This window comes from Dermacentor albipictus, chromosome 3 (genome assembly GCF_038994185.2).
Source record: "Dermacentor albipictus isolate Rhodes 1998 colony chromosome 3, USDA_Dalb.pri_finalv2, whole genome shotgun sequence".
NCBI lineage: Eukaryota > Metazoa > Arthropoda > Arachnida > Ixodida > Ixodidae > Dermacentor > Dermacentor albipictus.
The window spans coordinates 155,637,586-155,660,746 of record NC_091823.1 but is presented as its reverse complement, the minus strand read 5'-3'; the positions used below and the strand labels follow the sequence as shown (position 1 = coordinate 155,660,746).

The following is a 23,161-nucleotide window of genomic DNA, read 5'->3' as shown; positions in this document are numbered from 1 at the left end:
AGGTATTTGTGTAGCGCCAAGCCTTGTGGAACTTCGTGATAGTCAGACAGCGGTCCTCGTTACCAACTTTACCTTTGAGCATCGGCACATTTTTCGTGGCACTGCCGTCGCCTACGCCGAACCATCATCGGACATCGTCGAGTGTTTTGCTTCTGAAGTGGACATATAGGACGGTTCGCTCAGAGACATCGATGTAGACTCCGGGCTTGCGGACGACCAAAAGAGCGCACTGCAGGAACTCTTGAACGAATTCCGCTCGTGCTTCGCTCGGTATACTAAGGTGGGCCAAACGCCAATCACGAAGCACCGAATCATGACATCCGCTGACACACGCCCCATCAAGCAACAGCCTTATCATGTCTCGCCTAAAGAACGTGAGACAATTCAAGCCCAAATCAAGGAGATGCTAGATGATGCTGTCATTCAGCCTTCGCACAGTCCGTGGTCGTCTCCGGTCGTTCTGGTCAAGAAAAAAGACGGAACGCTTCGTTTCTGAGTTGATTATCGACGCCTCAACGATGTCACCAAGAAAGACGTGTACCCACTACCACGTATCGATGACTCTTTAGACAGGTTGAGTATTTTTCATCTCTCGATCTAAAGAGTGGTTACTGGCAAATTGAGGTAGATGAACGAGACCGCGACAAAACTGCTTTCGTTACTCCAGATGTCCTTTAGGAATTCAGGGTACTTCCTTTCGGGCTCTGTTCGGCACCAGCAACTTTTCAGCGAATGATGGACACCGTTCTCGCTGGTCTCAAGTGGCAAACCTGCCTCGTCTACCTCGACGACGTGGTTGTTTTTTCGGTGACATTTGTCGACCACCTGAAACAACTGCGGCAAGTTCTCGAAGCCATCCGATCGGCTAACCTCACCCTTAAGCCTCAGAAGTGTCACTTCGGCTACAAAGAGCTTATGTTTCTGGGACACGTGGCCAGCGCGGAAGGCGTCAGCCCCAATCCCGCGAAAACGGCCGCTGTAGTCACATTTCCAACACCAACCGACAAGAAAGGTGTCCGACGCTTCCTGGGCCTCTGCGCATACTACCGGCATTTCATCGAAAATTTTTCGAAGATGGCGGAGCCGCTGACTCGACTCACTAGGGACTATGTATCGTGCGTCTGGGCCTCAGAGAAGGAGACTGCTTTCACCGAACTTCGACAGCGTCTGGTTTCAGCACCAGTTCTGGCCCACTTTGAAGAAGAGGCGAACACGGAAGTCATGTCATGACTTCCGTGTCCTGTCATGACGAGCCTCCGTCTGACCATTTGGGTTTTACGCGAACGCTTGATAGAGTGCGCAAATTCTACTACTGGCCGAAACTTGCCGAGTGCGTTAAGCGGTACGTCCAAGCCTGCCGTGAATGCCAGCGCTGAAAGTCGCCAGCTGTGAAGCCTGCGGGATTGCTGAATCCGATTGACCCACCTGGCAAACCTTTCGACCAGGTCGGCATGGATCTTGTGGGCCATTTCCACTGTCGTCATTTGGCAACAGGTGCATAATCGTCGCCACAGACTATTGAAAGCGATATCCTGGGACAAAGGCGTTGCCTCGAGGCACAGCTTCCAAGGTTGCCCAGTTTATCATACAGAACATCGTCCTACGGCATGGCGCCCCATCGCATGCCATCACAGACCGAGACAAAGCCTTTACACTCAGCTGCACAACTCAGCTGCACAACCCATCGACGGACAACTTCCTATCATCCGCAGACAAACAGCTTGACCGAATGACTGAACAAAACGATGACTGACATGCTGTCTATGTACGTAGACGTACAGCACAAGACGTGGGACGAGATACTCCCATACGTAACGTTTGCCTATAATACTGCTCCGCAAGAAACAACACGCTTCACGCCGTTTTACCTCGTTTACAGCCGTGAAGTGCAGACTATGTTAGAAGCAATGCTGTCATGCGACAACATCGATCACCTCGATCTCGCCCAAGATGTTGAACTCTTCGTGCAACGAGCGGAAGAAGCCCGTCAGCTTGCCTGAGTGCACATAAAGAAACAACAGAGCATCGATGCAGAACGTTACAATCTCCGCCATTGACAAGTCGAGTTCCAACCTGGCGATCAAGTTTTGGTCTGGACTCCCGTCCGCCAAAAAGGACTATCCGAGAAGCTTTTGAGCCGCTAATTCGGACCTTACAAAGTGTTGCAGAGGATTAGCGACGTGCATTATGAAGTCCTTCCTGACGGAAGCCAGCCTCCCCGACATCGACAACCGCAATCTGAGATTGTGCATGTTGTGCGGTTGAAACCGTATCATAGTCGCTAAAATGCGATGCCTTCAGCCGCTTAGGTTAGTTTTTGTTGTCGCTCGTCCCTCAGCGCTTTGTGACTATATCGCACACCACAGTGATTGTGACTATATCTCACGTCAAGCTCTTTGTGTTTTCATTGTTTTATTATTATTTTTTTGAAGAGGGGGTAGTGCCACATGCAGTGGCACAGCAAGGCCACAAAAGAAGAAGAGAACGAGGTTCGTCTCGGCATCGCGCGTCAACAGTTACGTTTCGTGAAGGACAAACGTCTGGATCCCCATTCAGCGTGTATGCTTCAGCAGAGTATATGCGACAATATTTTACTTCTAGTGACAGTGCGCAGCGTTCAAGAATTCATGTGCCACATCTTTGGCAATAAAAATTCAGTTATTATTGATGTATTTGATCGCTAGGCAAAGTGTTTAAGAGGAAGCTTTAGCGTGGGCCTAACTCCAACGCGGCCTATTCAGATACATGTAAAGCGCAGAAAGGCTTTTCTGAGATAACTCATGAATCGCTTTTAATGAAATATGTTGCATTTGAGAGAGTAAGTTAAGTTCTAGTCTCTGTTGGAAGCGGAATTTTGATTTAGGGGCGGAACTTTGTTTAAAATATTTTGAAAAATTCGAAACTTCGAAAAAATAGAACGACGAAGTTTACAAGTTAATAGCTTTGCATCAAAAACAGATATCGCGTTTTTGTAAACGGCATCCATTGCACCATTCAAAGTGGACAAATTCGATATGTGTATTTGTATCTTACGTGAATTTGTTATGTTATGTACAAGGGTTGTGCAAGAGCCGTATTTAAATATTAATTTTTTAGATTCATGTGTAACATATCAACTTTTTCCGCTGTAGATGCACTATTATGTGCAATTCACAGCATTTTGATATGAATTTTCATTGCTGATTTACAGAGTTGTACACTTCATTGTTTCGTTTTCTGAAAATATTAGAGTTTTGCCACTTTTCAATCAAATATTGACGACCTAAATCGGAAATTAGAAACAAATAGTCACTAGAATTTAAGTGTATCTTTTAAATTGAACAAACTTCATCAAATTTGGTACAGTGGTTGCCGAGAAAAACGAATTCTCCTACTACATCTATTTAGACAGGAGCATCAGGAGACCGCGCAGCAATGTGAGCCCCTCCTCCCCCCCCCCCCCCTCCCCGGAACAAAATTTCTGGCTACGCCACTGCCCCTGAGTTACTAAGCACGGCAATATCATCAACGAATCGCAAGTTACAAAGATATTCTCCAGTAACTCTTATCCCCAATTCTTCCCAATGCAGGTCTCTGAATACCTCCTGTAAACACGCTGTGAATGTTATTGGCAAGTCGTATCTCCCTGCCTGACGCATTTCTTTATTGGGATTATGTTGCTTATTTTATGGAGGACTGCGGTGGGTGTGGAGCCGCTGTAGATATTTTTAGTGTTTTTGCATACGGCTCGTCTACTGACTGCTGAGGTCCCGACTGAACCAAACGCTTTCTCGTAATAAATCAAAGCTATATATACGGGTTGGTTACATTCCGCACATTTCTCTATCATCTGATTGGTAGGGTGAATATGGTCTATTGTTGAGTAGGCTTTACAGAATCCTGCATGTTCCTTTGGTTGACAGAAGCCTAAGGTGTTCCTGATTATATTTGCGATTACCTTAGTAAATACTTTGCAGGCGACGGACAGTATGCTGATCGGTCTATAATTTTTCAAGTCTTTGGCGTCCCCTTTCTTATGGATTAGGATTATGTTAGCGTTTTTCCAAGATTCCGGTACGCTCGAGGTCATGAGGCATTCCGTATACAGGGTGGCCAGTTTCTCTAGAACAATCTGCCCACCATCCTTCAACAAATCTGCTGTTACCTGATCCTCCCCAGCGACCTTCCTCCTTTCCATAGCTCACAAAGCTTTCTTTACTTCTTCTGGCGTTACCTGTGGGATTTCAAATTTTTCTAGGCTATTCTCTCTTCCATTATTGTCGTGGGTGCCACTGGTACTGTATCGATCTCTACAGAAATCCTCAGCCACTTCAACTGTCTCATCCATATTAGTAATGATATTGCCAGCTTTGTCTCTTAAAGCATACATCGGATTCTTGCCTATTCCGGGTTTTTTCTTCACTGCTTTAGGCTTCCTCCGTTCCTGAGAGCATGTTCAATTCTATCCATATTATACTTCCTTCTGTCAGATGTTTTACGCTTGTTGATTAACTTGAAAGTTCTTCCAGAGCTTTTCTAGCTGTAGGGTTAGAGGCTTTCATACATTGGCGTTTCTTGACGAGATCCTGTCTAACGGAGTTATCATCGACTTCTATTGCACACTCCTTAATGATGCCCATAAGATAATCTTCATTGCTGCAACTCTAAGGTCCTCTTTCTGAGTTAAAGCCGAATAGCTGTTTTGTAGCTTGACCCGGAATTCCTCTATTTTCCCCCTTACCGCTAACTCATTGGTAGGCTTCTTATGTACCAGTTTCTTCCGTTCCCTCCTCAAGTCTAGGCTAATTCAAGTTCGTACCTTCCTATCATCACTAGAGTGCACCTTGCCGAGTACGTTCACTTCTTCTATGATGCCAGTGTTAACGCAGAGTATAAAATCTATTTAATTTATAGTCTCGCCACTCGCGCTCCCCCACGTCCACTTTCGGCTATCCCGCTAGCAGAAGAAGCTATTCATTATCCGCATAATATTCTGTTCTGCAAGCTCTACTAATACCTCTCCCCTGCTATTCCGAGAGCCTATGCCATATTCCCCCGCTGACTTGTCTGCAGCGTGCTCATGGCCTACCCTGGCATTGAAGTCGCCCATCAGTATGGTGTATTTTGTTTTGACTTTACCCATCGCCGATTCCTCGTTTTCATAGAAGCTTTCGACTTCCTGATCATCATGGCTGGATGTAGAAGCGTAGACCTGTACGACATCCAATTTTTACCTCTTAAAAAGTTTCATAGCAGGACCTGCCACCATCTCGTTAATGCTATAGGATTCCTGTATGTTACCAGCTATATCCTTATTCATCAGGAATCCAACTCCTAGTTCTCGTATCTCCGCTAAGCCCCGGTAGCAGAGGACGTTCCCGCTCTTTACCACTGTGCATGCTTCTTCTTTCCTCCTAACTTCACTGAGCCTCATTATATCCCAAATACTGCCCTCTAATCCCTCCAATAGCACTAACAGACTCGCCTCACTTGATAATGTTCGAGCGTTAAACTTTGCCAGGTTCAGATTCCAATGGCGGCCTGTTCGGCCCGTATAGGAAGTGCTTAACGCCTTCTTTATCTCCGCTGCCGGTCGGCCTGCCACTACCCTATCCTCGGGGTCGCCCACTTGTGGGGAGCCCTTAACGCTTGCTTCACCTCCGCCGTGAGTCGGCCCGGCATTGCACAAACTTCGGGATGGGCCCACGTATGGGGAGTGCTTAACGTCTGCTTCATCTCCGCTGCGGGCCGGCCCGGCATTGCACGTGTCTTCGGGATCGACCCACGTGTGGGGAGTGCTTGAGGCCTGCTTCAGCTCCGCCGCTGGTCGGCCCGGCATTGAACAATCTTCGGGATCGACCCACGTGTGGGGAGCGCTTAACGCCTACTTCACCTCCACCGCGGGTCCGCCCGGCATCGCAGCATGGTTGGGATCGGCCCACGTGTTGGGAGTGCTTAACGCCTCCTTCATTTTTCACTTACGACACGAAAATTTCCTTGATCGGTAGCGGTATACAGCTTCGCTGTAATAACAAGCGTGTTATTTTGCTTCGAACTTTGAATTTATGGGGTTAGTTTTGTTCCGTGTGTTCTCACTGCCCGATGTGATGAAAGATGTCAATATTTAAAAAAAGTAAGCGTTCAATGATGCATTACGTTCCTAATTGTTAAATCGCAGATAAAGGTCCTCTACTCTGCACAATCAAGGCTCTCAACCGCTACCCCGGACACCGAATGCAAGAGGTCATCATGGAGGGTGTTCCGAACGCTACCGTTTGCGACTACATCATCCTCGACATCGCGCAGTCACCGGATGGCAGCTATAACAGTAAGTCGTGAAGACAAATTCAATACATCGGCAGTGATAGGCTCACCATGTCGGCTGGTCATGACAGCGAAATGACAAGGCTATAGTGATCATCTTTGTAATTAAACTGCAGATTGTGCGCATTACATGAACCTGCTGTCATGCGGACAAGTGTAGTATGCGTCACGTGCTTTATGTGAGGTTGATACGTACGAGCTAGGAATGGCAAAAGCTAGGGCACTTTCGCTATCACCGTGTCTGCGTTAGCTAAGGTGGGGAAACTGGCCACTTCGTATACAGGCTGTTTTTTATAACTGCACCAACTTTTTTAAAGATTGCCTATCAAGTACTGTATCAAGAATTGTACTGCATATAGGACCATTCTAATCCTTGATTTACATTACTCGATGTGGCTGCGAATAATCGTACGAGAAATCAAAATGTTCACTTGAACAATTGAAGTAATTACGCTGACAAAGTTTTTTTAATTATATACATTATGTCATATATTTTAATCTGCGAGTTACAGCAGCTGAGTTCGCACCGCGTACCCACTTGGAACAAATTTTCTGCAAAGCTCCAGTTCCGATACATCCGAAGAAATGCACTGGCATTCCAGTTCATTTTTTAAGAACCCGCTGATTTCTTCATTGAGGCACAAAAGTAACTTGAACACCAACGCATTTCGATGTTAACTTTGAGAAATGTTATCTCGGACGTATGTGCAGGGTGGTGCGTAAAGGATACGGACAAAAGAAAAAACGCTAGCATACAGAAGACGGAAACTTAAAACAGTTTTATTTCTGGAAGAGCGCGACCTTTTTATACGCTTGCTACAACACCTCGCATGTGCCGAGAAATATCTCTACCCTCGGGTACCTCTACTCAAAAGAAGCTATCTTTTTTGTTGGCAATGTAACTGACGCCTGACTGATGCACCTATTTCGTAATTTATAAATATTATGCTTCGCCATTATCAAGCGAGTCATTTCATTTTTTGCTTCTTGCTATTATTGAGCACTGGTCGCACCTAGCTTTGCATCTGCAATCTCTGCACTGAATGGCTAACCAGCCACCTGTCTTATTTTTAACTTTATTCTCACGCTCCCGCAGCCTCTTATTATTACACCCACCTGACTGTCCTACTGAAGAGCGTTTACATGACAGCGGTAAACGGGAGACTATGCCTCCATTGCACGCTACATAATTGGTGCGATGTTGAGTGGTGCGATGTTGAGAATTTCATTTCTACTTTTTTCTGTGCCCGTCATTTTGCATAACTTTTCAACTTATACGTAGCAGAGAACAACTGCTTTACGTCAACAGGTTAGGCCGCCTTTAAATTGTGCGATACCCTATGAATATAGTGGATTGCCGTAATCTATCTTTTTTTCTCTGTTTGATTTACGCGCAGCATTACTGGTGGCCGTCATGGCCTTCAGAAGCTTTTCGGCTACGGAAATTAACGCCTGCCTGAGAGACGAGTGCACTCCACCCCGCAGGGGCGTCTGCGCAAGCAGGCGTTTGGTGTGTTGCGACACCACGGACCCGAGCACATGAGGGTTGGACCCTCCCGCGTGTAGCCGTGCGCGGCTTAGCCGTGTCTGGGGAAAAGGGGATCCTGGGGGTTGAGCCAATGCTGGGTGTTTGGACCTTTAAGGCCCCCCGGCGGAGGCAACACACCCCTTTGGCCTCTGCTTCACATAGACGGCACCCCCGGACTGACCCACCCGGGGGAAATCGGCAGTCGCCTTTTCCTGTCCTCCTCTCCAATCTTCGTCTTTCTCTCCCGTCTTTTTCATCTTTCCTGTCTTCTCATCACTTCTCCTCACTTCCTAGTTTCCCGGCGGCAAGGGTTAACCTTGTGTAGCTAGCCAGCCTTGGTTATGCTGTATTTGGTTATAGCAGCGATGTACGGCTGGCGTTGGCAGGGTTTCTATAGCAGAAGCTCCTGTCACGTCCCCCTGTTGGGCTCCATGGTGGGTGGTCGGCATCGCGGCCGAAAACCCAACATTACTTATGGAAGATGCTTTTCCTAAACTACCTGATCGCCCTCATAAACGAGGGCGCACCGAAGAAGTTTTTCAGTTTTTCGGACGTCAAGTCCACAATTTTCCCCGTTTTCATGTAATCCACGCAGAAAAACCGGCTAAACAAGTACGAACAATCTCCCCGTTCCTAGTATCTAAGTCCCTTACCGAAGTTTTTGGCCCAGGATATAAGGTGTCAAGGATGGCTAGCGGTGACCTCCTCTTGGAGCTCCGCGACCAGAAGCAATTTGAGAAGCTGCCACAGCTGGTATCATTTGGGGAGACCCAAGTAGTAGTAACCCCGCACCGCACGATGAATACCTCCCGCGGCGTTGTCTCGGACGATGATTTGCTGGAGCTCACTGAGGCTGAGCTCTTGGAGGGCTTCAGCGAACAGAATGTTACAAGTGTCAAAAGAATTAAGATAAGGCGAGATGGAAAAGAACTTGCGACCAAACACCTAATACTCACCTTCAATTCAAGTGTCCTGCCCGAGTCAATCGAGGCCGGGTACATCAAGCTCCGTGTAAGACCATACGTGCCGAATCCCCTCCGATGTTTCAAGTGCCAGCGTTTTGGCCACAGTTCGCAGAGCTGCCGAGGCCGCCAAACTTGTGCGAAATGCAGTGCGCACGAACACTCCTCTGAAGCTTGTGAGAATGCTTTCCACTGTGTCAATTGTGATGGCGAGCATGCCGCATACTCGCGGTCATGCCCGTCTTGGAAAAAAGAAAAAGAAATAGTAACAATTAAAGTCAAGGAAAATATCACTTTCAAAGAGGCACGCAGGCGGGTTGCACACCTTCCTAAGGCCAGCTTTGCCGAAGTGGCGCGTCAGGGGGCAGCGTCACAACGGCCTCCGGCGACTGTCCGACCCACACGCAGTGAGTCGGCAGTTACGCCATCTGCCCCCACGGTGGTTGCAGCTAGCGCTGCTCCGCCAACCGAGGAAAAGGGGCCATCGACCCCGAAGGTGGGCGCAGCCGAGGCTGCCTCAACCTCCCAGGTCCCTTCCAGTGCTGGCAATGGCCGGCGCAGCCAAATCCCCCAGGGAACCCCACCGACCTCCGGGCTGGTGGGCGCAGGGGTCCTGCCCTCCAAGGCGGGCCCTTCCCTGGTAACTTCTCGCTCGCAAGAGCACGTGTCCGGCGCCTCACAAGAGGCAATGGACACCACAACTATCCCCAAGGCGCCCCAGGCGCCTAAGGAGCGGCGAGGTTCCCTCGAACGCTTCAAAAAGAGCAAAACCCCGGTTACAGGGCCTCGAAAGGGCTCTGTAATCTAAGACATCCCTTCCGGTTCCGTAAACACAGCACCAATTAAATTTAAAATATGGATACACAAATCATTCAGTGGAATGTCAGAGGTCTACTTAGGAATCTAGATGATGTTCAAGAACTTATCCATAAACACAATCCAAAAGTGCTGTGTTTACAGGAAACACACTTAAAATCCAAAAACACAAACTTTCTCCGTACCTATGTTACGTTTCGCAAAGATCGCGATGATGCCGTCGCATCATCGGGTGGTGTGGCGATTCTCACTCATAAAAGTATAGCATGTCAATCTTTACAGCTACGTACGCCCCTTGAGGCAGTGGCGGTGCGAGCTGTTCTGCTAAACAAACTCATCACTATTTGCTCGCTTTATATACCCCCACATTACAAATTAACTAAACATGAATTTCAGTCCTTTATAGATGAATTGCCAGAACCTTATCTGGTTCTAGGCGACTTCAATGCACACAACTACCTTTGGGGCGACCCTCGTATAGATGCGCGAGGACGTCTTGTTGAACAGTTCCTTTTCTCTTCTGGTGCTTGTCTACTGAATAAGAAGGAAGCGACATACTATTCTCTTGCAAACAGAACATTTTCTTCAATAGATCTTAGCCTAGTCTCCCCGTCACTACTGTCTGAACTCGAATGGCAAGTTAACAACAATCCTTACGGAAGCGACCACTTCCCAATACTGCTTAGAACACCCGAAGAAAAGGAATATCCACCACAGGCTCCTAGGTGGAAAGTTGACACTGCCGACTGGGAAAAATTTCGAACTCTATCTTGTATTTCGTGGGATGACATGTCCTCGCTAGAAATTGACGCTGCTGTCGAATATTTTACAGCCTTCATAATAGATGCCGCATCTAAATGTATATCACAAGTAAATGGTCTGTCCTGCAAACGGCGTGTCCCGTGGTGGAACGACAATTGTAGGATCGCACGTAAAAATCAGAACAAAGCGTGGGGGTTGCTACGCGCCTCCCCCACTGCAGAGAATCTTGTTAACTTTAAAAAAGTAAAATCACAAGGCAGGCGAACCCGCCGGCAGGCCAGAAGAGAAAGCTGGCAAAAGTTTTTATCAAGTATTAACTCGTTTAGGGATGAGGCCAAAGCCTGGAACAGAGTAAATAGGATTAGAGGGCGGCAAACACATTCACTCCCCCTGGTAAACCCACAAGGCGATACCCTGCTTGAACAAGCAGACTCACTTGGGGAGCACTTCGAGAGTGTATCAAGCTCCAACCATTATTCGCAAACATTCCTGAAATATAAAGAAATAGAAGAATGCAAGCCACTCACCAATAAATGCCGACAGAATGAACCCTATAATTGCCCATTTAGTGCTGCCGAGTTGAAAGCGGCCTTGAGCGCATGTAAGAGTTCCGCACCAGGATCTGATAGAATCTTATATGAAATGCTCAAAAACGTACACAATGACACGCAACTTACACTACTTACACTTTTCAACACCATCTGGGATGCAGGGTACCTTCCAACCGCGTGGAAAGAAGCCATTGTAGTCCCTGTTTTGAAACAAGGCAAAGACCCTTCCTCGGTGGCAAGTTACCGCCCGATAGCCCTCACAAGCTGCATTTGTAAGGTATTCGAAAAAATGATAAATCGGCGACTTATTCATTTCCTTGAAGAGAGCAAAATGCTTGATCCTTATCAGTGCGGCTTCCGAGAAGGGCGCTCCACAACCGATCATCTCGTGCGTGTTGAAGGGAATATCCGGGACGCATTTATACATAAACAGTTCTTCCTATCGATATTTCTCGATATGGAAAAGGCGTATGACACAACGTGGCGTTACGGAATCTTAAGAGACCTGTCAGAAATGGGCATCCACGGTAATATGTTTAATATAATAAAAAGCTATCTTTCAAATCGTATTTTCCGGGTAAAAGTCGGCAATGCACTCTCACGTCCTTTTACGCAAGAAACGGGTGTACCCCAAGGAGGCGTGCTCAGCTGCACGCTCTTTATCGTGAAGATGAACACGCTTCGTGCTTCACTACCACCCGCCGTCTTTTACTCTGTCTATGTGGACGACATTCAAATAGGTTTCAAATCTTGTAACCTCGCAGTCTGCGAGAGACAGGTACAGCATGGCCTGAACAAAGTGTCAACGTGGGCAGACAGGAATGGATTTAGGATCAATCCTAACAAAAGCTCTTGTGTTCTTTTTACAAGAAAGAGAGGACTTATCCCAGATCCTTGCATAGAACTGCGTGGACAGCAGATACCGGTAAACAAAGAACACAAATTTCTGGGTGTCATACTTGACTACAAACTCACTTTCGTCCCCCACATTAAATATCTTAAACAAAAATGTCTGAAAACAATGAATCTAATGAAACTTCTATCCCAGACTACGTGGGGTAGTGACAGGAAGTGTCTAATGAATATCTATAAGAGCCTCATTCGATCACGACTAGACTATGGTGCCGTGATCTATCATTCTGCAGCCCCGAGCGCGCTAAAGATGCTAGATCCGGTCCACCATCTAGGAATCCGACTGGCCACAGGCGCTTTCAGAACAAGTCCCATACAATGTTTATATGTAGAATCAAATGAGTGGTCACTTCATCTGCAGAGAACATACATTAGCCAAACATATTTTCTGAAAGTCCACTCAAATCCACAACATCCCTGTTTTAATACCATTAATGACATGACATATGCTACACTCTTTCGCAATCGTCCCTCCGTAAGACAGCCTTTCTCGCTGCGTGTGAGGGAGCTTAGTGATCAAATGCATGTCCCACTCCTCGAGCTCCCCCTAATGCATCCAGCCAAGCTGCTACCTCCTTGGGAGTGGCAGCTGATACAATGCGACACATCTTTCGTTCAAGTTACAAAGCACGCTTCAGATATCGAAATCCAAATGCATTTCCGGGAACTCCAGCACAAACACTCCTGCACGGAGTTCTACACAGACGCATCGAAGTCACATGACGGGGTGTCCTATGCAGCCGTCGGGCCATCCTTCTCGGAATCCGACGCACTGCATCCGGAAACTAGTATCTTCACGGCTGAGGCCTACGCAATATTGTCGACCGTGAAGCATATAAGGAAATCAAAACTCAAAAAATCAGTTATATATACGGACTCCCTAAGTGTTGTGAAGGCTTTGATATCGTTCTGCAAGCACAAAAATCCTGTAATAATTGAACTCTATTCCGTCTTATGTGAAGCATATGCATCTAACCAGTATGTAATTATATGCTGGGTGCCAGGTCATAGGGCCATCGAAGGTAATGTTCTGGCGGACCAGATGGCCACGTCAGTTGCATGGCATTCTGCTAATCCCACCGCTGCAGTTCCTGTCACGGATCTGAAGCCCTTCTTACGGAGGAAACTACGCAACCACTGGCAACGCCTATGGGACGCGGAAACAAATAATAAGCTCCACGTGATCAAGCCACAGTTAGGATTCTGGCCCTCTGTAACAAAATCACGCCGAACAGATGTCCTATTCTGTCGTCTGAGAATAGGACACACATTTGGCACGCATAACTATTTACTCACTGAAAATGATCCTCCAACCTGCGGTAGATGCGGGGAGAGGCTGACCGTCCTCCACGTCCTCCTGGAGTGTCGGGAAGCCGAATATGAAAGAAAGAAACATTTTCCCTTAGCCTACCGGCAGCGCATCCCCCTTCATCCTGTTATGTTACTCGGCCAAGAACCATTATTTGACACCAACGCAGTCCTGAGTTTTCTGAAAGATGTTGTCTTGCATGTTTTTAGCCCTACATGTTCATAGCGGGTCCTCTCTTCAGAGGACGCCGCTGTGATAGCTCCTTGGTATAGCACATGCCTCTAGACCCTTGTTTTCAAGGGCTCTGGCGAGGCAGCAGTGCTCCAAGTAATGTTACCATCTTATACATTTTATATTTTGCATCATTCTTGTACGATGGATTTTAATGTTCATAGTATTCATTAGTCATCGCCATAATTTTATAGTACGTAGATTTTACGCACTTTACAGCGAATACTTTTAGGCCACTCTACAGCCATGTCACATCTTCATAATACACCGTCAACATTAACACTTGTCATGGCGCTCTTTGGCCAAACCTGGCCCTTGCGCCACAAAAAAACCACACATCATCATCATCATCAGTGCACTCCAGGCTCAAACTGGGATTCATTGTTTGGGAGCATGGTTTTTGAAAAGTATCCTCGAGGCAGATTTACAATTGCATTCCTAATTAGTTTCCAATGTACACAGTGAAAGGTAATGATGGTTTAGTTAGCTTCTACCTCGCAGCTCCAACTTAAATGGTCATCGTTGTAAATGAACCTTATGGCTAAGAACGGGATGCTTTCGTTGCTGGGTAATTCGTGCGTCATTTGCAGAGGCTCCCGACATTTTTCTGCGATGGACAGAACTTCTGCGACTTTTCGGTTAAAATCGGACGGGTTGCATTCTAAAAGAGAGAACTCACCATCGACATATTAAAACCCTTTGCACACCTTTGCTGTTAGTGCTTCGGTGGCCAGTCTTCTATTCAGGTGCAGTAACAATAGATCGCTCACTAAAGTTGCAATACATCACCCTATGCAGACGCCTATCTTTTGTAAAATGTGCCCGCCATCTTAATTAATGAATGTCGATGAATGGTAAAATTTAGGAAGCTATAAAAGATTCCCACAGGCAAATCTGGTCTCGGATTGAAAGACTATCACTGCGAATTCGTCAATAGCTCTTTCTATGCAGAGAAGTTTATCATGACGTAATGAGAAGTAAAGATGGGTAATGTCGATTAAAAATGCTTTGACATTCTTTTCTGGATGCGAGCTTACAAAATGTAAAACGTCATGCGAATTCTTCGTTAGAAATCAGTCATTTACAAGTAGGAGTTTTAGTTAAGAACTTTTTGCGTTTTCACGTTAAGAAAACAGATTGAGATGATCGCTAGTACCTTTTCTATACTTTCCGGAGTCTAGAAAAATTCGGTCGCGTGAATATCTCCTTTGTCTCGCATTTCAATTTCTGCAAGAGTATGCCCTCATGGCGATTAAACAATTCAGATACAACCGGCCTCGCATGCTCATTTGTAGCTCTAACATGGCGTGTTTAATCATTCAAACAGCACGCTGTATGTGATTTTTTTTCGTTGAAGGCATGACTGACTAGATTGCGGTAGCAAATTCTACCGGAAGGTTGCCTTGCCAAAATTTATTCCCTAGGCTACCATCAAGTGGCGGCTTCATCAGCCGACGATTCATCCGAGTTTAGCAGGCCCTTCATGCCAGCCCCAGGCACTGGTCCCAACATAAAGAAATCCTTGCCGTGGACCTGCCTAATCGCCCTATCGATACAATTGCGGCTTCGATGATATTCCTTTAGGCAAGACGCACACCGTTAAGCATCGTATTCATAATAGCAATGCAACACCTATTCACCGACGACCATATCGTGTTCTTGCGCGAGAACGCCAAGTAATTAAAAGTGAAATGAACTAAGTGCAGGTTAAAAATGTCATTGAGCCTTATTGAAGTGCCCGGGTGTCACGGGTGGTGTTGAGGACAGCACGTACCGGATTTATGTAGGCTACTGCTATAGGAACCAAATTACAAGTAAGGATGTCTACCCACTGTCACGTATTGACGACGCCCTTTTACCTCAATGACAACAGCTACTTATATTTTATTGATTTCCATCCCTAATATTAGTAGATTGCTGTTGAGGATATCGACAGTGAAATGACCGCATTGATAACAATTGATGGCTTATAGCATTTTAAAGTGATAGCCTTTGTATTAGGCAACGCTTCGGCTACATTTTAGCGTATGACAGACTCCTTGCTTCAAGGGTTCAAGAGGTCGACGTGTGTTTGTTACTTTTGCAACGTTATTTTCTTCTCGCCAACATTTGAAAGTTACCTTGAGCGTCTAAAAGACATATCTGATTTTTTTCAAAAGGCGTAGCTGCAGCGCAACTCATCATTAATGGCTTTTTGGGAGCTGCCAAATTACTGACATTGGCCATCTCTTCGATGCTTCTGGAGTGCGGTCTGATCTCGACAACACCTGCTCTGTCTGAGACTTTCCGTTTACGAAGACAGCCGCTGGGGTTCGAAGTTATGTAGGGCAATACCCGTACTTCTGTGTTTTGTTGAAGATCTTGCGGCAGCTGCTTGACCCCTGAGTATTTCATTGAAGAAAGGCGTACTGGAATTCGACGCGATAATCCATTCTCTTGGGGTACATCACAACTGGCGCCTCTTGTCGTCTGGTGTCGTCACTTATTTCACGACAGCACCAATCCACATCATCGCCCTGATGTCCTTACAGAATTGCGTACAGATGCCAGCGGTCATAGCGTAGGCGCTGTCCTAGCACACCGTCCGCGTCGCCATGATCGTGTTATTGCTAATGCAAGCCGCCTCCTATCACCATTAAATCACAGCTATTGAATTACTGAACAGGAATGCCTTGCTGTGCTCTATGCAGTTGCGTGGTCGTCCTTTCTTCGTAGTATCCGACCATCATGCTCTCTGCTGGATTTAATCCCTAAAGGACCCCAGTGACAGGCTAGTGGAAGCGCCTTGCGGCTCCAAGCATTTTCGCATTGCGTGGTATAAAAGTCTGACCACCTACACCAATATGCTGAGAGTTTGTCCCGTTACCCTGCTGGAGGTCTCTGAGGCCTATAATGCTTACAGTGCTGCCTGAGGTTTCTCCCTATGGCAGCACCTCTACATCTCCGATGAGCAGCGTCTTGACGCCTACATCAAAACGCTCATCGAGCGTTTTCAATACTCTCTTTCAGATGCTACACTTCCATAACCCATACCAATACGCATCAACTAATACTTGATGTAGGTATTGACGCTTCTTTACGAATGTTTAGCCGATCATCAAGATGCCTCTTTTCGCATTGTAATCTTGAGTTTTACAGGCCGGCCATCGATGTGCATCAATTCGTGAAGGGAACGCGAATGGATCTAGAGGCATCACGTGCTCACCACAGCACCGACACCTAATCAGACTCTCCTACGACACAGATGCTCTGCCCGAAGAGTATAGTTCAGGAGTGCCCTCTAGTGTCCCATGTCGGCACTGTTATTCCAGAACAAACCCTACGAGAACGCCACGTCTCGGCACAAATCATTTCATCATCATCATCATCATCATCATCATCAGCGTGGTTACGCCCACTGCAGGGCACAGGCCTCTCCCATAATTCTCCAACTACCCCAGTCATGTACTAACTGTGGCCGTGTTGTCCCTGCAAATTTATTAATCTCATCCGCCCACCTAACTTCCTGCCGTCCCCTGCTACGCTTTCCTTCCCTTGGAATCCAGTCTGTAACCCTGAATGACCATCGGCTATCTTCCCTCCTCATTTCATGTCCTGCCCATGCCCATTTCTTTTTCTTGGTTTCAACTAAGATGTCATTAACTCGCATTTAACCCAATCCACTCTTTTTTTATCCCTTAACGTTGCGCCTATCATTCTTCTCTCGATAGCTCGTTGCGTCGTCCTCAATTTAAGTAGAACTCTTTTCGCAAGCCTCCAGGTTTCTGCCCCGTACGCGAGTACTGGTAAGACACAGCTGTTACACACTTTTCTATTGAGAGTTATTGGCAATCTGCTGTTCATGATCTGAAAATGCCTGCCAAACGCTCCCCAGCCCATTCTTATTCTTCTGATTATTTCAGTCTCATGATCCGGACCTGTGGTCGCTACCTATGCTAAGCAGATATATTCCCTTACCACTTCCAGTGCCTCGCTACCTATCATAAACTGCTGTTCTCTTCCGAGGCTATTAAACGTTACTTTAGTTTTCTGCATATTAATTTTTAGACCTACCCTTCCGCTTTGCCTCTCCAGGACAGTGAGCATGCATTGCAATTCATCCCCTGAGTTACTAAGCAAGGTAATATCATCAGAGAATCGTAAGTTACTAAGGTATTCTCCATTAACTTCTATCCCCAATTGTTCCCAATTCAGGTCTCTGAATACCTTCTGTAAACACGCTGTGAATAGCACTAGGAGAAATTGTATCTCCCTGCGTGAAGCCTTTCTTTATTGCGATTTTGTTGCTTTCTTTATGGAGGAATACGGTGGCAGTGGAGCAGGTATAGATATCTTTCAGTATATTTACATACGGCTCGTCTACACCCTGATTCCGTAGTGCCTCCATGACTGCTGAGGTTTCGACTGAATCAAATGCTTTCTCGTAATCAATGAAAGGCATATATAAGGTTTGGTTATATTCCGCACATTTCTCTATCACCTGATCGATAGTGTGAATGTGGTCTGTTTTTGAGTAGCCTTTACGGAATCCTACCTGGTCCTTTGGTTGACAGAAGGCTATGGTGTTCCTGATTCTATTTGCGATTACCTTACTAAATGCTTTGTATTCAACGGACACTAAGCCAATCAGTCTTAAAATTTTTCAAGTCCTTGGCGTTCCCTCTCTTATGAATTAGGATTATGTTAGCGTCCTTCCAAGATTCCAGTAGGCTCGACGTCATCAGGAATTGCGTATACAGGGCGGCCAGTTTTTTTAGAACACTCTGCCCACCATCCTTCAACAAATCTGCTCTTACCTGATCAACCCCAGCTACATTCCCCCTTTGCATAGCTCCCAAAACGTTCTTTACTTCTTCCGGCGTTACTTGTGGGATTTCATATTCCTCTAGACTATTCTCTCTTCCATTATCGTCGTGGGTGCCACTGGTACCGTAAAAATCTCTATCGAACTCCTCAAACACTTGGGCTATCTCATCCATATTAGTAATGATATCGCAAGTTTTGTTTCTTAACGCATACATATTATTCTTGCCTATTCCTAGTTTCTTCTTCACTGCTTTTGGGCTTCCTCCGTTCCTGAGAGCACGTTCAATTCTATCCATATTTAACTTCCTTATGTCAGCTCTCTTACGCTTGTTGATTAAATTGGAAAATTCTGCCAGTTCTATTCTAACTGTAGAGTTAGAGGCTTTCATAAGTTGGCGCTTCTTGATCAGATCTCTCGTCTCCTGCTACAGCTTACTGGCATACTGTCTTACGGAGTTACCACCGACTTCTATTGCATAGTCCTTAATGATGCCTATAAGATTGTCGTTCATATCTTCAACACTAAGGTCCTCTTCCTGAGTTAAGGCCGCATACCTCTTTTGTAGCTTGATCTGGAATTCCTCCATTTTGCCTCCTACCGCTAACTCATTGATCGGCTTCTTATGCACCAGTTTCTTTCGTTCCCTCCTCAAGTCTAGGCTAATTCAAGTTCTTACCATCCTATGGTCCCTGCAGCGCACTTTGCCGAACATGTCCACATCTTGTATGATGCCAGTGTTAGCGCAGAGTATAAAGTCTATTTCATTTCTAGTCTCGCCATTCGGGCTCCTCCACGTCCACTTTCGGCCATCCTGCTTGCGGAAGAAGGTATTTCACAGTATGTCAAAGATATGGTGAGGGCCATTGTTATTCTGTAATATTGAGGCTGTTAGGCTGCATCTCACATCATAGGGAAGAAAAAACCCGGCCTTGGGGTTTTCCTCTACATGTCTAAACTGAAGGTACGTATATCTACTTGCATGTATTAATGATATCAATAATTTGATGCATTATCACCATGCTGTAGTTTCGTGGTTTCGTGACTCACCTGCTGGCTGATTGCCCTGGATCAATATTAAGTAAGAAGGGACGGCGTCTCTTCTACTGGGCTCGTTTATATTCAACGGTTATATAATTATCGACACAATTCTGCGACACCAAAGATGGTAGATCTTCTCGTGCTACCTTGAAATAATGGAGACATTTTGCAGCCGCACTGCTCAACATAACCACCATTGCTTTAACATTGTTATTTTGTCTTTTTCTAGGAGTGTTAAAGGTTAACTCGAAAACGTGTTGCTGTGAACAAGAAGATGCATTTTTTCTTGGACAGCTAGTCCAAAAGAAATGGGTTATTCTAGACCTCGAGACAGTAGCTGTTGTTGACAACTTCAAACAGCCGCACTCTTTCCGAGACCTGGGCTTCTTTCTGATTGTACTTGTGCCACTTTGTTGTTAACTTCACCGAAAATGCATGCGCCCTGACTATTTTGCTGCCCAATGCCGTGCCTTCCAGCTGGACCGCGGTTTGCAAGAGGCGTGGCGTGCGCATCACGTGACGAGCGCTGTGCAGGGTAAAGTGTTGGATTGCTTCACTCTGTGAATTTCCTTTTAGTCGGCATTGGATCACACTAAATAGCACACTGGAGATAGCGCATTGTCCGACACACCTCCCTCTAGCAAAACTTGGTGCGATGCTGACATTTTTTGGTATCTTGCGGCCGTTCACAATACATTTCCTGATTGTTCCAGTACAGGGACAGCTTGAAACTACGTAATTGAGTTTATCTATTTGCCTTCGCAAACGCAAGTAAATTGAGGTTCTTTTGTTGTACACGGTGGTCTCCTATCCAAGATAGATTGTGCTTTTGTTCCAGTGAGTTTAGGTTCCGGCGCTTCTCCCGTCGTGCAATGCAAGGCAACCTTCGATCGTGTGGGGCCTGCCAGAATTTTTCAGCCAATGCATTTTTACTGACTCAATATGTGAAAAGGCACGGAAAGATATGCCCATGGCGGTGAACAATGTCAGCGTCATAAACTATACACGTTTTTGCCACTGACCTCCTGTTTCTCCTTTCGAGGTTGATGATACGTATCCTGTCTGTCCTTTTCCGCGATCGAGCCCTTCAACCGTTGGGTAGGTGTTGAGTCGAACAGCACATGGCGTTATGTATGAGCTGTGTAAATAACTGATATTTTCACATTGTAATGACGGTGAAGACACAGCAAGAAAACTGTGAATGGCGAAACTAACTTTATTGGGCGAACCTGTGCCCAGAAAAACAGGCTACACTCAATGCTCAACGAAAACGGGGAACACATTCGGTGATGGTCGAAAATCTGATCAGCGGGTCAAGCGCATCGACTTTTATACATCAGTCGTCGGATGTTCCAGATTAATCGCTGGGAACCGAGTGCCTTCCACAAAGTTCTTCATTATTCACCTCATTATTCACTTTGTCTTGCGTTACAGTTAGGTCTTGGCATCGGATCACGGCTGCGTCGTTTTGACCTGTGGCTGGTATGTGGCGTCGTCATATCGTCTTTCGTCGGTGTAGTCTTGGCTTCCTGACTTCGTCGAAACGGCGTCGTGTCGTTATTATGTCGTTGAAATGGTCTCTTCGTCGTCTTCGTCGGCGGCTGAGGATCTTCGTCAGTTTGGCGAACACCAACCGCACCTCCTTCGGTTGTTGCTTTTAGTTTTCCGGATATGCTCTCGCCGAGTGGCCCCGCGCTGAGCCGGTGCGTGGTCGGTGCTGCGGCGACAGGTAGCAGCCTGGTGACGGTGAACGGGACGGTCGTCGAGGGCTCCGCTGAGTGGCGGTGAGGTAGTCAGCGATATCGCGAGGTCGTTCGCCAATCTGTGGTCGCGGCGCGTTAACGGCGAACCGTCGGATTCCCATCTCCCGGTATGGGCATCGGCGGTAGATGTACCCGGCTTCTCCGCAGTGATGGCAAAGCGGATGGTGGTCGGGAGCGCGCCAAACGTCAGTCTTCCTTGGAATGCCGCGTGGGGTGACGGGTTGGCACGCTGGCGGCGGGGGTGGTGCTGGACGTCGGAACTGTGTTGTCACTTGGCCCTGCTGTGGGCGCGGAGGGCGAACGTGACGGCTACTCCAAGTCTTTGTTGGAGCTCGTCACGTATGGCATCGGTAATCGAAGCCACTTGACGCTCTGATTACGGGAACAGCTTGTGTAGCTCGTCCAGCACGACAGCTCGGATAGCCTCGCGCAGGTCGTCGGTGACCAGTGAGTGAACTCCGGCGTAGCTTGTCGAGTTAGTGCTGCAATTGTATTGCCGTTTCCACATTTCCAATGTCTTCTCTATGCTAGTGGCCTCGCGAAGAAACTCGTCGACAGTCTTCGGTGGGCGTCGTACCATTCCGGCGAAAAGCTCCTCCTTTACACCACGCGTCATTAGGCGGATTTGCTTCTCCTTGGACATTTCCGGGTCGGCGTGGCTGAACAGACAGCTCATCTTCTCCGTGAAGATCACGATCATCTCATTCGGCAGCTGCGCTCTGGCCTCCAGTAGAGCTTGGGCTCGCTCTTTTCGCACGACGCTTGTAAATGTTTGCAGGAAGCCGCTTCGGAACAGGTCCCACGTCGTCAAGGTGGCTGCTCGATTCTCGAACCGCGTCCTGGCGGCGTCCTCCAACTCGTAATAGAAATGTAGCAGCTTGTCGTCGCTGTCCCAGCTGTTAAACGTAGCGACCCTCGCATACGTCTCGAGCCAGCTTTCCGGGTCCTGAAATGTGGAACCGCGGAACGTCGGTGGTTCCCTGGGCTGATGCATAATTATTGTGGCCACTGCGGCTGCCATTGGGGGTGTCTGCTTGGTGGTCTTTGGACGATCTTCTTGGACTGTCTTCTCGGTCGTATCTGGTAGAAGACCGTGTTCCGGGGGCAGCTGCTGTGGCCGGCGGCTTGCTGTATGTTCCGGGACGACGTTGGTGTTGTCTTTGCAGTCCGGGCTTCGATTACGGCTTGTCGGGGGCGTCCGGTACATGAACGTGAAACACCTCCACCAGATGTCACGTGGTTGTGACGTTTGAGGACACAGCAAGAAAACTGTGAATGGCGAAACTAACTTTATTAGGCGAACCTGTGCCCAGAAAAACAGGCTACACTCAAGGCTCAAAGAAAATGGCGAACACAGTCGGCGATTGTCGAAAATCTGATCAACAGGTCAAGCGCATCGACTTTATACACAGTGGTCGAATGTTCCAGAGTAATCGTTGGGACCCGCGTGCCTTCCACAAAGTTCTACATCATTCGCGTCACCTAAGCATGCAATCAGATTACGCAAGGTTCGGTCACAGACGCGGATGCAAGTATGAATAACATTCCAGGAACTTCCGATACATGCAGGGGCGTCCTGCGGTGCGTGACAACATTTGTTAAGCTGTGAAACATGGTCACCCCAGGAAGATAAATATGTACACGTGTCAATAAAACGGCTTGACAGGTTTGACATATTCATTAAATTAACTCTTCGTTGCAGTATCAAATTGTGACTGTCTAAAAAACGAACAATAAACCTATAATCAGAGTGTACGAGGGTTGTGTCTCCATATATGACAAGCGGTGATAGACATTTGAGATAAAAGGTCTACTAGTAATGCGCAGTATGCATGCACAGAAGTCCGTTACGGCAATGTAATGAAGGCAACCACCTAAACCAAAATCAGTAATCTCGAGTACGTGTCAGTTTTTTTCGTTCCCGTTGTGATTTTTGTTCACTAACCTTCATATAGTGAAGTACCCGCCGTTGTTGCTCAGTGGCTATGGTGTTGGGCTGCTGAGCACGAGGTCGCGGGACCGAATCCCGGCCACGGCGGCCGCATTCCGATGGAGGCGCAATGCGAAAACACCCGTGTGCTTAGATTTAGGTGCACGTTAAAGAACCCCAGGTAGTCGAAATTTCCGGAGTCCTCCACTACGGCGTGCCTCATAATCAGAAAGTGGTTTTGTCACGTAA

At 46.9% G+C, this 23,161-nt stretch overlaps 2 protein-coding genes across 3 annotated transcripts in view; one reads left to right on the top strand and one right to left on the bottom strand.

Annotated features, from left to right (window-relative positions):
* LOC135920595 (mucin-3B-like) overlaps positions 1–23,161 on the top strand; it is a 213,580-nt gene that overhangs the window by 37,015 nt on the left and 153,404 nt on the right. For both annotated transcript variants that reach the window (XM_070536202.1, XM_070536201.1), the window contains exon 3: positions 6,158–6,307. In XM_070536202.1, the coding sequence (XP_070392303.1) occupies positions 6,158–6,307 (150 nt within the window). The remainder of the gene's footprint in view (positions 1–6,157; positions 6,308–23,161) is intronic.
* The window catches only part of LOC135920594 (acetylcholinesterase-like), a 230,232-nt gene that overhangs the window by 132,548 nt on the left and 74,523 nt on the right, over positions 1–23,161 (bottom strand). The window lies entirely within an intron of this gene.